Source organism: Orcinus orca, chromosome 11 (assembly GCF_937001465.1).
Source record: "Orcinus orca chromosome 11, mOrcOrc1.1, whole genome shotgun sequence".
In the NCBI taxonomy this organism is placed as follows: domain Eukaryota; kingdom Metazoa; phylum Chordata; class Mammalia; order Artiodactyla; family Delphinidae; genus Orcinus; species Orcinus orca.
Window position 1 is genome coordinate 44,722,452 of NC_064569.1, and position 17,755 is coordinate 44,740,206.

Genomic DNA, 17,755 nt, shown 5'->3' on the forward strand with positions numbered 1-17,755 from the left:
AAATTACCAGTATTTGACTATTTGAAAAGATTTATATTTAACCTACATAAGCAGCCATTTCATTTGGTTCTAATTGTTCAGTTCAGTTGTGGACGCTTATGGGGATCATCTGAGCTATTTATTTTAGGGATAGCTGAAGCCAAACAAAATTAATGTCTCAAGTGTAAAGGCAACATACATTTGGAGACTATAATATTACCCATCAATGCAGTCCATTCTGGGTATGCATAGAAACCAGTCTAATCTTTTCTTTCTACATTATACTAATTTTCTGGTCCAGTGATTCTAGAAGATTTGATTCCTGTATTTCTTTAGTGTCTGGCAAAGGAAAAGTCTACTTGAAAATTTTGTTAGGATATTCTCTGTAGTAAGTTTTGGCCAGAAATATCTGTTGTTATAGAAGAGGAGAATATACTATTAGCACTGATATCCAGGGTATGAGATAAATAATTCTTCAGAGTTGCCTGTCTTTTCCCCTGTTTTCCAATGAGTTAAGTCAAGGAGTCGAGAGGCCAAACTTTCCCAGTTTCTAGTTTTAGACCAATTTTGTCATTCCATCCTACATTCGAAGGGGACAGGGCTAAGCTTTTCTAGTTGTTTGATTCAGATCCTTAAATTTTCCTACTTAAGGAAGCTGATGTGTTAAACTTTTTTTTTTTTTTTAACTTCTTCTTAAGGCATTACGTCATCTCTTTACCATTAAATAAATTGAACTTTTTGGTTTTTTTTCATGACCTAGACTTTTGGGCACAAAAGTTAATCAGTGGGAGGAAAGATAATCCACAGAGAATATATATATATATATATATATAAAACATATATTTATATAAATATAAATTTATATTATATATTTATTTGAAATATATATATGTATATTTTTTGGCCACGATCTTAGTTCCCTGACCAGGGATCAAACCTGCACGCCCTGCAGTGGGAGCGCGGAGTCTTAACCGCTGGACTGCCAGGGAAATCCCCACAGAGAATATGAATAGCTGGGGAAAAAAAAACCCTTGGCCCTAATATATTTATTCAGGTCTCTGAACCATATTCAGAGCTCCACTAACAAACTTGGTCCTGTCTCACTGCTGGCAGACACATGTGCTACATCAGCCTGGCTCTAGTCCTATAGTTAGGGTCTGGCATATCTGCAGGTAATACATTCCTTGAGTTCTCCACTCTGATGTGGAGGGCCCAATAGTTGCATGCAGTCATCTTTCAACGTACAAGTCAGGGTTGATCTGACCCCAACTGCTCTGTACCTGAGACACATACTTAAAAGTGTTGTTTTGTTACCAAGTCCAAGCTCGTGCTGCTTGCCAAAGGACAGGCCAGTAAACTGAGAGACAAGTTGTTGGGGCAAGGAATAGTGACTTTATTTGGAAAGACAGCAGACCGAGAAGTGGTGGACTAGTGTCCTAAAGAACCATCTTACCCAAGTTGGAATTTAGGCTTCTTTTTTACTAAAAGGGGAGGGGGTGTGGTTGGTTGCTGCAAACTTCTTCGTGTCAGAATCCTTTGTTCTTGCATCTGTCCAGGTAGGTCAGGTCATATTGTTCCTGTAAACCTCCAACATGACAAATGTTATTCTCTGTTCTGCAACTTTTTATCTCTGTAGGAATGGAAAAGTTTTATGCCTTTAAAGGTCAGAGCCTTGAGAATGGGCTATCGTGTATATTTCAGGCTATAGGCAACATTCTTAACTTGTAGCAAAAGCAATAGAATACAAAGGTTAAAGTAAAAGGAACAGGTCCAACATGGAGTCAGATTTGTTCTTCCCTGTTACAGTTTTTCTGGAGAAATCACAAACCAGTCTATATTGAATCTGAGGTATAAATGTCTCCGTCCAAGAGATGTTCCAAATAACTTATTTTACTTTTTCCCCTCAAAACAACTTTTGGGTGCTGGGCTCAAGAGAACCAAGAATTTGAGAGGCATTGACTAAATCTGGAAAAATGTAAGCAATATAATGGGCAAAGCAGATGGGGGGTGGTGATCAAAGTAAACACACTGGAAGAAATAGGATTCTTCCTCTTCTCATATACTTCCTGAATATAACCACAGAAACTCCATTACCTTCTCTGTCACTTCCACAAGATTCCATCACCTCTTTTAAAAATATACTTACCATAGTAAAGGTTGTAGTTTCCAGTCCTGTTGGTGCTCTTTGACATAATTGACCTTTGGCATCAGTTCACCAATCTGGGTCATTTTACTTTTATGGCCCTAAACTTATAATCAGAGTATAAACATACAGGTTTTTGTATTAGTAAATACATATGGAATTTATTTATATAGAATTTATAAAATAGAATTTATTTAATTGGATCTTTTTTTTTAAATAAATTTATTTATTTATTTATGGCTGCGTTGGGTCTTCGTTGCTGCGCGCGGGCTTTCTCTAGTTGCGGCGAGCGGGGGCTACTCTTCGTTGTGGTGCGCGGGCTTCTCATTGCAGTGGCTTCTCTTGTTGTGGGGCACGGGCTCTAGGCATGAGAGCTTCAGTAGTTGTGGCACGTGGGCTCAGTAGTTGTGCCTTGTGGGCTCTAGAGTGCAGGCTCAGTAGTTGTGGCACGCGAGCTTAGTTGCTGCACGGCATGTGGGATCTTCCCGGACCAGGGCTTGAACTCATGTCCTCTGCATTGGCAGGCGAATTCTTAACCACTGCGCCACCAGGGAAGTCCCAATTGGATCGTTCTTTATCTCCCTTCTGATACTTTCTACTTTTTCTAGATCTATTTCAATTTCTTAGAGTAGTAGGACTCTAGAGAAATGGGAGCTGGCATGTCTTGTCTAGTGTACTTTGATTCTGTACTATTTTGTTTCCTTTTTTTCCTAGAGATAAGAGATGATCCACCAATTTCCAAGAGATTGGGAGTTATGAAAAGAATTTACAAATAATCGGATTGTTTGCTTCTAGAAGGCAGAGAAATGAAATTGGATTGGGTGATTTCTGAAATTTCTTATTCAGTATTTTCACTTATATAGTTTCGCCTGCCTAGTCCTAGTATGATCTTTTGAATGTAACTAAGATACTAGTTTTTGGAAATGTTCACTTCAGATCATAAAATCTGGGTTATACAATACCCAGAGGGATACACTGGGAGACAGTAGGGTAATTAATCAAAATGGAGCTAACATCTGTTGAATGTGTACCAAGTGCCAGATACCTGCCTAAGGGCTTTATATACATTGCCTTATTTCATTTCACTACAATTTAGGAAGCAGAGACTATTTATTTTGTATATTTTACAGAGGAGAGAAGGTTCAGACATGAGGTAATTCTCCCAGTGTCACTCAGCTTGTGAGTGACAGGACCAAATCAGAACTTAGATTTGATTCCAAAGGCAAATGAAGTAGGTATTATCTCCATTTTGGAAATGAGTAAATTAGAGATGTTAAGTAACTTGGCCTAAAGTTACATAAACAGTAACTAACAGTGGTGTCAGAATTTGAACTCATGTCTGCTTCTCTCTAAAACTTACGGTTTTAACTATATTAAATTCTAAGATATCATTGAGCGTTAAGGAATACAGTAAGAGAACACAACACGTTGAGAATATTAGAAGTTTTAAAAAATTAAATTAGGTTGACTGCTATTATAAATCCCATTATAAATCAGGCCTTAAAAATGAAGGGTTTTTACCACATTGTTAGGCTTAGGGAGAAGACATCAACCAAGGACCTAAATGGCAATGATAACTTGGCATATCATGAATGAGAATCTCTGAGGGCAGAAAAGGGACTTTAAAAAAATATGGTATCACTGAGAGATGCCTTTATTGATTTATTGACTGCATTTGGCTGCTGTGCTTCCAATCTCAGTTGCAGTTCCCACATTGAGGCTGTTCCCACCCTTCCTGTGTCCCTTGAGCTGAGCAGGAACTTCCTGTCCTATTGGAAATGAAAGTTAGAGATTGGGGGTATGGTATGTGTGTATTTACTCTGCAGACTGTTGGTACTGTCTGTCCCATTATTATAGCAAAAAGGTGACAGGAAAACTAGAATAGAGACTGGGACTTCATTTAAGGGACGGTTTGGGCTTAATGTTTTTTGTGGCAAAGCAGACAGGGTTAATTTATTATTTAGAATATCCACTATGGCTGTGAGGGGGCCTTAAGAAGTGATTTGAAGGCTTTCATTCTATATCCCTGTTCTACTTCGACTAGATTGGTAAATTACTGGGTATCATTCTTAAATTTTTGTTTTCCAACAAGTTTCTTTTATTGTTAAGGTACCTTCTACAGGACATTCCTTTGAAAGTATTAGAGGTGAGTGTTGCAACTGTGTTCAATTCTTGACTCTAAATTAATGTTCTTCTTTCCTAAGAACTTTGTATTTTTCTTCTCTGTGAAGCATATGTTTTTAAAATAGTTATTTATTTATTTATTTCTACAGTTCACAGACAGCTTGAAGCAGACATCCCAACTCTGTGAACTTCAGCTTGGGCATAAATTTCAGGTTGGGTGAGTAACTAATTGTTCAGCTTCATAGACCTTGAAGACTAGGAAATAGTGGGATAAAGATTCAAATAAGATAGCTTACAATTGAAGAAATCACTAGGCAATTATATCTCAATAAAGCTGGGGGAAAGAAAAAAGAAAGCACTAGGCACCAAGTTTCATGACATAGTCCAGTTTGAAAATTCCTTCTCAAGTACTAAGTCATAGCTGGGAGAATCTGAAAAGGATTAAGAGGCATCAGCCCATCAGCATAACCTAAGAGGAGTAAAACTATCCGAGGATCTGAAACTAGTTATTTCCCATCCTCTGTTTTGCTTGTTTCTGCTCTTTGGTGAGCTCTTCTGTTTGTTCTTTCTTTGTGTGTTAAGGTCGCTCTAAATATAAAGTGGGGGGTAAGTCCTGAGCTCACCTCACATATTCTTTTTCAGTACTGTGATTTTCTTCACATGTTCTCCAAAGCAGTGTCCCAGTGGCCCCTTTAAAATCAAGATTGGAATCTTCTTATAGCTGAGATCTAAGGAGAAAATACCCTCATTTTTTCATGGGAATCTGAACTTGTTCATATAGGAAAGGTGATGGAGTTGAAAGGGGTAGACTTAAGAACTTTTCTTTTGCTTTAACTGCTAAGCCTGTGGGGGAAAACAAAAAACTAAAAAACCAAAAAAACATCTTGGGCATTAGGACCCAGTGGAAGAGCCTCACTCAGACTCGGGGTTAAGTTCTATCAGTGACGTAAACAAGCAGCCCTAGCTCATTCTTTACTCCCCCCTCCTTCTCTCCCCCTTTCTCCTCCCCCTCCTTTCTCCCTCTCCCTTCTCTTCCTCCCTCCCTCCTTCCCTCCCTCTCCCTCTCTCTCTTTCCTCTCCCTTTCCCTCTCCTTCTTCCCCTCTTCTGTCTCTTAGCTTCCTAACATTAAAGAGAAAATGCTGCTATCAGTGACTTCCAGGCCTGGGATTTCGACTTTTGGCTATAACAAAAACAACAAGAAGGTAGGGAAAAGTGCTTTTTTGGAATCCAGCTACTTCCTTTTCTGGGGATCGGGAGTGCCCTTGGCTTTAACATTCTCCTTAAGAGGGGAACGGGATTCCTCTCCTCTCACCGCCTCTCTTTTTCCATCACTTTTTTTGGCATCTTTTCTCACCTGGTTCTGAAGTTTTAGGAATTTATAGTCCCTGATGTGAGGCCTGAAGGCAGTGGAATTAAAAACAAATTAAGCTTTGCAAGTTTGTATCTTTGTGAAAGGAAGTTAGTTTGACTTCTTGCTGATGTATCCAATTTTCACAGGGAAAATATGTCACCTCAAACCCTGGCCCCCAGCCTACCACCTCCAAGGTTATTTTGTCATTTTGATTAACTGTTTGCATTCTCCCCCCAGCCCACCTTCCTTCCTACCATTCCTCCAGCATTATCAGGTAGCTGAATACAGTCAGTGAAATCACAACAGCTTCATCTGAGGACTGAGTCTACTCTTCTAGCTTTGATAAAGACCCTACCCCACCCAGCCTGTAGGGAAGGAGTTTTAAGAGAAGACGTACCTTGGGAATTAAGGCAGAAAGTTCTGTGATTCTTTGGGGTCTGCTGCTGAGCTGGGCCTTTCTGCTCTGCAGATAGCCAGGCTCAGCAGAGATATCTGGAGTCTATGCTTGGGCACAGGGGCAGTCTGGGGAGAGGTGTACAGGCATCCCCACAGTTGCCAGGGAATATCTTGGGCAGTTTCTTGGCATTTCAGTGCACACCGTGCTGATTAGGAGAAACTGTATGCTGTAGCAGAAAGACCATTTACCCCGTCTCTTGATTTTATAGCTGTTCTTTTTTTTTTTTTTTTTTTTTTTTTTTGCGGTACGCGGGCCTCTCACCTCTCCTGTTGCGGAGCACAGGCTCCGGACGCACAGGCTCAGCGGCCATGGCTCATGGGCCCAGCCGCTCCGCGGCATGTGGGATCTTCCTGGACCGGGGCACGAACCCGTGTCCCCTGCATCGGCAGGCAGACTCTCAACCATTGCGCCACCAGGGAAGCCCTATAGCTGTTCTTTGAAGAAAAAAGGTGCCTTAGACACTTAAGGATCTTTTGCTCATTTGATGGATTGTTGGGCAGTGGGTAAGAATTCCTGATGCTTTCTTATACACCTAGGGAGACTGTTATAGGTGAACAAAGTATCTGATCAAGGCATTGGTAAATGTTTAGACCCAAAACACCTAGTGTTAGTTTATGGGTGTTAGTTTATGGGCGTTAGTTTATGGGTGTTAGTTTATGGGTGTTAGTTTATGTGGTATTCATTCTGTTACATCCTTAAGAAATATGGGTTCATATTTGTTATCAATTTTATATGTACAGACACACACACACACATAAATCAATATGATTTTGATAGATATCTAATCTGTCTTTATTCTTTTCATATCTTGTATAGTACTGTATGAAATCTCCTTCCTAATTTTTTCCCTCCAAGTCTATCAGGTTACCCATTAAAATACAGTAAAATGAATTCCAGAAATTGGTTTTTTCCCTATTAGCGGCTTCATGTATTTGATGCTATCTAAAATATTCTCTCTTCTTAGCTCTCCACTCCCTTTCCCGCTTGTTGTATAGGAAACATTTAACCAGCTTCTAAATCTAGGATAGTGTAGGGGACAAGAGGTATGATTGCGGACTGGGATTCAAATCTCATATCTCTTTCTGATAACTTGTAAGGTTTGAGAAACACATTAGGAAACCTGGGGTAAGGATAGATACATACTTAGTAGTGTATTTGTCAAGTATTCTTTGAGTTCTTACAGGTCACTGCTATGATGACATCACTTTGTGACTATATCGATGACTCCTTGTGTGTATATATAGGTTTGTGGGTGTTGGGTATATTTAAACTAATTGATTACTACACTGCTCTTTGTCTTTTTGTTTATATGTATGGCCTAATGTGTTCATTCATTTTTTGGGAAGAATGTTTCGAGTGAATTTGCTCATGTAATTTGTCCATTTTTATACTGAAAATTAAATTTTTAAAATAGCTTATTAGTTTATAGTAATAAATGTAAGACATGTCTATTTTTAAAATTTAAGCATAAAGAGGCATATAAAATAAAAAGTCAGGTCTTCCCTTCATGTCCTGAAGTTCCTTACCTAAATCCCACTCCTTAAGGGAAATAACTAGTAGCAGTTTGCTCTATCTATTCTACCAGACTTTTTTCTATGACAAAGTAAAGTTTTAATTTTGACATTGGCTTATTTGCTCAGTTCCTCAAGTAGGACAAGTCTATGTAAAAAAGTTCTTAGACCTGTCTGGAACATTTAAAAAACTGAAATAAAAAACAAAATTCTTAACTTCTGAAAAAGTACACATAAATATGTGCTTTTATTGTCCATCATTTTGTTATACCAGAATCTGGAAATAATAGATTTGCAGAAATCTGCCTTCTTTAAGGAACATTTTTACATCATAATTTACTGTAGTCATCACTTCTGGTTGGTGGAATAAAAATAATTTCCAGTGAGCTCAGTTTGAAAAGACATTTGTACATTACTGTTGTGACTTCATTAGTTTTATTTACTTGTCTTTATTATTTATTTATTTATGTCTGCATTGGGTCTTCGTTGCTGTGCGCAGGCTTTCTCTAGTTGCAGAGAGCAGGGGCTACTCTTGGTTGTGTGCACAAGCTTCTCACTGAGGTGGCTTCTCTTGTTGTGGAGCACGGGCTCTAGGCCCGCGGGCTTAAATAGTTGTGGCACGTGGGCTCAGTAGTTGTGGCACACGGGTTTAGTTGCTCTGCGGCATGTGGGATCTTTCCGGACCAGGGCTTGAACCCGTGTCCCCTGCATTGACAGGCAGATTCTTAACCACTGCGCCACCAGGGAAGTCCTACTTGTCTTTAAAAAGTAGGATTGGGGCTTCCCTGGTTGTGCAGTGGTTGAGGGTCCGCCTGCCAATGCAGGGGACACAGGTTCGTGCCCCGGTCCGGGAAGATCCCACATGCTGCGGAGCGGCTAGGCCCATGAGCCATGGCCGCTGAGGCTGCGCGTCCAGAGCCTGTGCTCCGCAACGGGAGAGGCCACAACAGTGAGAGGCCCGCGTACCGCAAAAAAAAAATAATAATAATAGTAAAAATAAAAAGTAGGATTGTCTGGGAACTTCCCTGGCAGTCCAGTGGTTAGGACTCGGCGCTTTCACTGCCATGGCCAGGGGTTCAGTCCCTGGTCAGGGAACTAAGATCCTGCAAGCCCTGCGATGTGGCAAGAAAGATAAGTAGGATTGTTTTATTTTGAAACATATTTGTATACTTTATCAGGGAAGTTGTTAACTGAGGAGCCCAGGACAATTATCGTTTTCTTATTCTTTTTTGGCTGTTGTAAATATAGGCATACAATCAGCAAATATATAATGCCTGATAAAGGCACATTCTTTCTCAGGATGTAGTGTTGAATATCCTTTCCTTTCTTTGGAATTAAAATAGTCACAGAAGGGGGAAAATGTGGATTTCAAAGAGAGATTCTGCAAAATTATGGTACATGGAAAAAAAACACATCTATTTTAATGGCCTTCAATTATTCTTTGTTCTTAAAAAAAAAAAGATCAGAGTTCTAGGGTCTCAACACTTCCTTCAGCTTTTGAAAGAGTTGCCTCAGTAGAGAGATTTGAGTATAGGTGAGATTGAAAGAGGAAGTGTTTGGGACTAAAGGAATTTCAGACTTGTAAAGAACCTAACCACGCCTTCCCTGACATCATCTTCCTGGCATGTGTTATTATAAGTTAACTCCTCAGAGCATCAGCAACCATTCCCTTTGGAAAAAAAGAAAAGGGACTGTGTTTAACTTGGGATAATTTGCCTTCCCCAACCTATTTTGCATAAATTTCTATTTCTTCTTGATTTTAACATATTGAAGACCATATTGGGGCTGGGAGTTGTGGGGAGTGGAGGCAATGATGAGAGTAGAACTGACTGGTAGGCACTGCCAGACTTTCACTCTTTAAGAAGTTTGAGTTACCTGAAATTTTTGGAAGAATTTACTCAGGAGAGAAGAAAGTAGGAAGCAATACTAGAATTGTTTATACTTCTAACAGGGAGAGAGAATTTTTCTGTGTTTACTACATTTTCATCTAGTTTCCATCAAATCAAATTAGTAGAACTTTTAAAGTCTAACATCTCTTGACTGGGGGCAGCTAATAGTTCTGTTATCAGTAATAAAGTTAACTCAGTTGGTTGAAGTTTAGTAGTAATGTCTTTCCATTGATTCCTCCTTTTTTTTTTTTTTAGCTCTACTACACTAACTTATGCCCTCATTACCACAGCAATAAACATTCCGCATGATCTCCTTGTCTCCTATTTCTCCACTCCCTACCCCTTGACTCCAAGTAATTTTATACCTGCTACCAGAATAATCTTCCAACATTCCAGCAGTTTAGTGCTGAGCATTTCTTATATACAAACCTTTAATGGCTATGTATTACCTGCTAAACAAAGTCCAAATCCTTAGCCCAATACCCACTGTTTATCCAGCCTTTCCTTATCTTCCCCACCTCTCCTGTATGATTTCATCACATTGACTCTGCTCTAGCCAGTTGTGTTACCTGCAGTTCTCTGGATATAACCTTTGGTTGTCAGTTTACATTTCTCATCCCATAAGAAAATATGCTATATAATAAAACAGAAAAATATAGAAAAGAACAGGACAAAATAAAATATAGATTAGAATAGGAAGTCAGGGCCTTCCCTGGTGGTCCAGTGGTTAAGACTCTGTGTTTCCAATGCAGGGGATGTGGGTTCGATCCCTGATCGGGGAACTAAGATCCCACGTTCCACGTGGTACGGCCAAAAAAAAAAAAAAAAAAGTCAGCTGGAATTAAAATGCAGATGTGCAAACCATAGAATTAATCCTGGAAGATGAAGGCTGATGAATAGTCATTGATTTTGTCAGTGTAGAGGTGGTTGGTGACTTTGACATGCAATTTCAGAGCGGGGGAGCAAAAGCAGGGTTGGAGTGGGTTGTTGAGTGAAAGAAGGTAAGGAAGTATAGATGGTATATATAGACTAATCTTTTAAGAACTTTGATTAAGATGAAGAGCAGAACCCAATTTAAAAAATGGGCAAAAGGTCTGAATAGATATTTCTCCAGAGAAGATCTACAAATAGCCATGAAAAGATGTTCAGCATCATTAGCCATCAAGGAGTCAAAACCACAGTGAGATACCACTTCACACCTACAAGGATGCCTGTAATCAAAAACACAGATAATAATGTGTGGTGTAATTGGACCCTTATACACTGCTGATGGGAATATAAAATGGTGCAGCTGCTTTGAAAAACAGTTTGGCGGTTCCTTAAAAGGTTAAACACACTCCTAGGTATATACCCAAGAGAAATTAAAACATGTCCACACAAGAGCCTGTACATCATTGTTCATAGCAGCATTATTCATAATAGCCGAAAGGTGGAAACAACCCAAATATCCATCAGCTGATGAAAGGATAAATAAAATATTATATATACCCATACAATGGAATTTTGGAATTTTATTCAGTGATAAAAAGTAATAGAGGGACTTCCCTGGTGGCACAGTGGTTAAGAATCCGCCTGCCAATGCAGGGGACACGGGTTCGAGAAGATCCCACATGCTGTGGAGCAACTAAGCCCGTGCGCCACAACTACTGAGCCCGCATGCCACAACTACTGAAGCCTACAGGCTCTGCAACAGGAGAAGCCACTGCAATGAGAAGCCTGTGCACAGCAACGAAGAGTAGCCCTTGCTTGCCGCAACTAGAGAAAGCTCGCGCAGCAATGAAGATACAACACAGCCAAAAAATAATAATAATAATAGAGTACTGATACATTCTACAAAATGGATGAACCTTGAAAACATTATGTAGTGAAAGAAGCCACTCACAAAAGAACACATACATTTGACTCTTGAACAATGCGGGGCTTGGGAAAATCTATGTGTAAGCTATAGTCGATCATCCATATATACATGACTCCTCTATATCCATGGTTCTGCATCCTAGGATTCAACCAACAGCAGGTCTTGCTGTAGTGTAGTATTTACTATTGAAGAAAATCCACATATAAGTGGACCTGTGCAGGTCAAACCTGTGTTGGTCAAGGGTCAACTGTATTTGATGCTTCCATTTATATGAAATATCCAGAATAGGCAAATCCAGAGAGACAGAAAGCAGATTAGTAGTTGCCTAGGGATGGAGTAGGAGATGGTTAGGGGGGAAAAGAGGAGTGACTGGTAATGGGTATTGGGTTTCTTTCTGGGGTCATTAAAACGTTCTAAAATTGACTATGGTGATAGTTGCACAACTCTGTGATCCAAATACCATTGAAATTATACTTTAAATGGGTTAATTACATGGTATATAAATTATATCTCATAAAGTTGTTATTTTAAAAAGATAGGGAGCAGAGAAATGAGATAAAGCCTGAAAGAGGATGGTGGTAGTGTTGAGAGAATTTCCTTAAAGATGGGAGATACGGGAGCCAAAATGTAAAAAGAATCATGATGAGTAACTTGATACTTACTTTCCAAATATATATGTTCATATTCATATCCCTCCTACTCTCTGATTCTTTTGTCATTGTGCCTCATGTAGTATTCAGCCTCTGATCCTTTGTTGTTGTTGTTGCTTCCTTTTGGAATGGCCTTTCTGTTCATTTGTTCACTCTGCCCACATTCGTTAAATAGCTCCAGAATGCTAGGACCTGGGGCTAAGGCATGATGGTGGCCATTCAAGAGCTCACAGTCAAAACTGTCTTTCAAAACCCTAACTATGCTTTAGAAGTTCAGCTGAAATGTTACCTCTTCTATAAAGCTTCTCCTAATCCCTCTACCTCCTAACCCCAAAGGGGACTTTTTTTCTTAGCCTCCATAATATTTTGTACTTCATATGTGGTATTTATATAATTTTGCATTGTATTGGAATCATTTAGGTGATTGTCTTATCTTCATTGCTGTAGTGTAAACTCTGTAAAGGTAAAGACAGTGTTGTTCAATTTGTTATCCTCTGAAACACCTTATATAGCATCTTAAGCCTATCTAGTAGATACTTAAAATATATATCCTAATAAATGTAATTAAACTAATGTTAGGCATTAGATTAAGAAAAGGAAAGCAGAATTTTGTTCTATACAAATTGTGAAATTTCGAAGGGGGTGGGAGGGAGGGATAAATTGGAAGATTGGGATTGACATATACACACCACTATATATAAAATAGATTACTAATAAGGACCTACTGTATAGCACAGGGAACTCTACTCGATACTGTGTAATGACCTGTATGGGAAAAGAATCTAAAAAAGAGTGGATATATGTATATGTATAACTGATTCACTTTGCTGTACACCTGAACCTAACACAACAATGTAAGTAAACTAGACTCTAATAAAAATTTTAAAATAAAATAAAGTTGTGAAATTTGGAGTTAGATCTGAATTTAAATATGGCTTTTGTCACTTATTAGATGTGTGACCTAGTTCCAAGTTTCTTAGGCTCTCTGACCTTGAGTTCTTCATCTTAAAGTACTGATATACTTTATTGGGTTATTTTTGAGGATTGGTAATATTTGTTAATATTTATAATCATATATCAATATGTAAATAGACTGTTTTATCCAAAAAAACCCCTTTTTCTTGATGCCATTTCTTCCTCCACCTGCTGCCCCATTTCTCTTTTTCCCTTTATATAAACTATCTGAAAGTATTGTTTATTCAAGAGTTATATACTTGCTGTCTCCAATTTATTTCCTTCCATTACTTTTTCTTTTATTATCTTTAATATATTATTTGATAATACAAAAGGTTACATGTAACTCTAAAGCATAATAATAAGAGGAACACCTGTAAACCCATCTTCCAACTCAAGAACTAGAATCATTGCCTGTAAATTGCATATATTCAGGAGTTTCTCCCCATCCCATACCCTCCCTCCCTCCCTTCTAGAGGTAACCACTCTTTTAAATTTTATATTTATTATTCTATTGCTTTTTTAAAACATAGTTTAAAGTCATGTTTAATTTGCTTGTTTACATTGTTCTAAGTACTTTATGTATAATTATATATATCATTTAATCCTTATGACAATTTCATTATTATTTTCCCTGTTTCACAGATGAGAAAAAATGAACTACAGAGAGTTTAATAATCACGTTGCTAGTGAACGGCCCAGCTGGGATTTGAACCCACATAGTTTGGCTCCTAGTCTATGCTCTCAACCACTACTATATTGTCTTATTGCAATTAGACAAACAGTCTTCTGTTTGTTTCCATTCAGTATTACATCTTCATGATTAATTCATGTTGTATATAGCTGTTTTATTCATTTTTTCATGTTGTATAATATTTCATTTTGTGAATATACCATAATTTATCCATTCTCCTGCCAATGAGCTTTTGGATTAATCCAGGTTTGTTTTTGCTATTCCTAACATTGATGCTCAGAATATTATCATTTATGTGGTACATTTGTGTAAGAATTTCTTTTGGGTTTTTACCTAGGAGTGGTATTGTGCAGTATAGGTATGTGAATGTTCACTTTTAAGAGATAATGCTATGGAATTCCCTGGCGGACTGGTGGATAGGACTCTGCACTTCCACTTTAGGGGGCACGGGTTGGATCCCTGGTTGGGAACTGAGATCCTGCATGCTGCACAGCATGGCCAAAAAAATTAATTAATTAAAAAAGAGATAATGCTAAATTGCTTTCTAACTATACCACATTTGTTTCCATCAACAGTGTAAAATTTACAGGAGACTCACATCCTCTACTTGTTGATAGTGTCATACCTCTCATTTTCTCCTAAACCTAATCCAGTTAGGCTTTTACTCCCACCACTCCACCAAAACTGCTCTTATGAAGGTCTGCAGTGACTTTCACGTTCTTCAGTGGTCAGTTCGTAGCCCTCATCTTACTTTTAATCTATTAATCTATTGTCAACACTTGACACGTTTGATCACACAATTCCTTGGAACACTTTCTTCATTTGGTTTGCAGACCACCATACCCTCCTGTTCCTCTAGTATCTGTGGCCTTTCCTCTTCAGGCTCCTTTGCTGGTTCCTCCCAATTTTCCTGATCTCTAAACCTTGGAGATCCCCAGGACTCAGTCCTTGTTTCTTTTCTATCTACACTTCTTCCTTCATAATTTTATCTAGTCTCGTAGCTTTAAATATCACCCATATCTAATGGAAAATAGAAACCCTGCTGGATCCCATGTCTCCTGCCAGTTACTGTCCCATTTTTCTGATCCCTTTTATAATCCACCTTCTTGAAAAGTAGTTCCTACCTATAGAATCTCTCCTTCATTACATCTTACTCTCTTTTACTTAGTATTTGGGGGTTTTTTTAAAAATAAATTTATTTATTTTTGGCTGCTTTGGGCCTTCGTTGCGGTGCGCGGGCTTCTCATTGCGATGGCTTCTCTTGTTGCAGAGCATGGGCTCTAGGCACATGGGCCTCAGTAGTTGCGGCATGCAGGCTCAGTAGTTGTGGCTCCCGGCTCTAGAGCGCAGGCTCCGTAGTTGTGGCGCACGGGCTTAGTTGCTCCACGTCATGTGAGATCTTCCAGGACCGGGGATTGAACCTGTGTCCCCTGCATCGGCAGGCGGACTCCCAACCACTGCGCCACCAGGGAAGCTTTCCATTTTTAAGTATACAGTATAATAGTGTTAAGTACGTTTACATTGTGCAACCAGTCTCTAGTAGAACTCTTTTCATCTTGTGAAACTGAAAATCTACACCATTAAACAACTTCCCATTCTCCCCTCCCTGCAGCTTTTGGCAACCACTATTCTATGTTCTGTTTTTATTAATTCTCTAAGTACCTCATATAAGTGTAATCATACAGTACTTGTCTTTTTGTGATTGGCTTATATCACTTAGCATAATGTCCTCAAGGTTCATCCATGTTGTAACATATGTCAGAATTTCCTTCCTTTTTTTTCCTTTAATTATTATTTTATTTATTTATTTTTGGCTGCATTGGATCTTCGTTGCTGTGCATGGCCTTTCTCTAGTTGTGGTGAGCAGAGGCTACTCTTTCTTGCAATGCCGGGGCTTCTCATTGTGGTGGCTTCTCTTGTTGCAGAGCGCGGGCTCTAGGCTCGTGGGCTTCAGTAGTTGTGGCACATGGGCTCAGTAGTTGTGGCTTGCGGGCTCTAGAGCGCAGGCTCAGTTGTTGTGGCACACAGGCTTAGTTGCTCTGCAGCATGTGGGATCTTCCCGGACCAGGACTCGAACCCGTGTCCCCTACATTGGCAGGCAGATTCTTAACCACTGCGCCACCAGGGAAGCCCCAGAATTTCCTTGCTTTTTAAGGCTGAATAATATTACATTGAATGTATTTACTTCTTTTTTTTTTGGCCACACCACATGTCTTATGGGATCTTAGTTCCCCAACCAGGGATTGAACCGGGGTCCACGGCAGTGAAAGCCCGAGTCTTAACCACTGGACTGCCAGGGAATTCCCGCATTGAATGCATATACCACATTTTGTTTATCCATTCATCTGTGAGAGATACTTGAGTTGCTTCCATCTTTTGGCTGTTGTGAATAATGTTGCTATGAACATGGGTGTATAAATATCTCTTCAGACTCTGCTTTCAATTCTTTTGGGTATATTCCCAGAAGTGGAATTGCTGGATCATATGGTAATTCTATTTTTAATTTTTTGAGGAATTACCACATTGTTTTCCTTAGCGGCTGTACCATTTTACATTCCCACCAACAGTGCACAAGTTCTGATTTCTCCAAATCTTTGCCAACACTTATTTTCTGGGTTTTTTTGATGGTAGCCATCCTAATGGGTGTGACAGGGTATTTCATTATGGTTTTGATTTGCATTTGTCTAATGATTAGTGATGTTGAGCATCTTTTCATGTGCTTATTGGCCATTTGTATATTTTCTTTGGAAAAAATTTAAGTCCTTTGCCCATTTTTTAAAATGGGATTGTTTGTTTTTTTGTTACTGAGTTGTAGAGTTCTTTATATATTTTGGCTATTAACTCTTTATCAGGTATACGATTTGCAAGTATTTTCTTTTTTTTTCAAGGAATGAATTTTTTTTTTTAATCTTTTTAAAAATTATTTATTTATTTATTTTTGGCTGCTTTGGGTCTTCGTTGCTGCGCGCCGGCATTCTCTAGTTGTGGCGAGCGGGGGCTACTCTTGGTTGCGGCGTGCGGGCTTCTCATTGAGGTGGCTTGTCTTATTGCAGAGCACAGGCTCTAGGCACGCAGGCTTCAGTAGTTGTGGCACGTGAGCTCAGTAGTTGTGGCTCGCGGGCTCTAGAGTGCAGGCTCAGTTGTTGTGGTGCACGGGCTTAGTTGCTCTGTGGCATGTGAGATCTTCCTGGACCAGGGCTTGAACCCGTGTCTACTGCATTGGCAGGCAGATTCTTAACTACTGTGCCACCAGGGAAGTCCCTAGGAATGAATTTTTATAAACAAGTTCTACAATGAAAAGGAAACAGCGTCTGTTTTTTAAAATTAACTAATTATTTTTAGTTTTGGCTGTGTTGGGTCTTTGTTGTTGCACGCGGGCTTTCTCTAGTTGTGGTGAGCGGGTCTACTCTTCGTTGCAGTGCGCAGGCTTCTCATTGTAGTGGCTTCTCTTGTTGTGGAGCTTGTGCTCTAGGCGTGTGGGCTTCAGTAGTTGTGGCACACGGGCTTAGTAGTTGTGGCTCACGGGCTGTAGAGCACAGGCTCATTAGTTGTGGCAGACGGGCTTAGTTGCTCGGTGACATGTGGGATCTTCCCGGACCAGGGCTCAAACCCGTGTCCCCTGCATTGGCAGGTGGATTCTTAATCACCATGCCACCAGGGAAGTCCTGGAAACAGTATCTTGATACATAAAAGTTTTGTTAAACAAGGTTTTAAAGTTTTTAAATCAGAAAGTGTTTAAGACTACATTCTCAAATGTTCAAATAAAAACAAAAAGCAACCTATACAATTTCAACAATAAAATGTGTCCTTGTGCACTTGTCTTGGGTACTTTGAACATGTTAAAATTTTAGAAGTTTGAGTGATAGAGGCAGCATTTAAAGGTTTTGTGAACCATTTTTTCGCCAAAAAAGTATACTTTTAGTAAAACATTTTACCATTTTATCTGACCATGCATTTACATTTTTATTCTTCCAGAATAAGGGGATTTACATTAACACTGTATTTTTACTGTAAAAAAATACATTTAGAGATATTTAACTTACTGAGTGGCTTCAGTCATACATCAAACATGATTTAATGAACAAATTCTAAAATTTTATAATGAAATAGCACATGTAGATATATACTTGTATGTTCAATTACG

At 39.1% G+C, this 17,755-nt stretch overlaps 1 protein-coding gene across 4 annotated transcripts in view; it reads left to right on the forward strand.

The window, feature by feature from the left end:
• The window catches only part of RBMS2 (RNA binding motif single stranded interacting protein 2), a 104,190-nt gene that overhangs the window by 37,404 nt on the left and 49,031 nt on the right, over positions 1-17,755 (forward strand). For 2 of the 4 annotated variants that reach the window (XM_049694483.1, XM_033436015.2), the window contains exons 2-3: positions 4,232-4,268; positions 4,396-4,463. Coding sequence is in view for 1 of the 4 variants with exons in the window: in XM_004274137.3 (XP_004274185.1) it covers positions 5,384-5,449 (66 nt within the window). In the remaining 3 variants the exon portion in view is untranslated. Of the gene's footprint in view, positions 1-4,231; positions 4,269-4,395; positions 4,464-5,189; positions 5,450-17,755 lie in introns of those variants that run through there. The other 2 variants (XM_049694484.1, XM_004274137.3) reach the window with 2 other exon arrangements.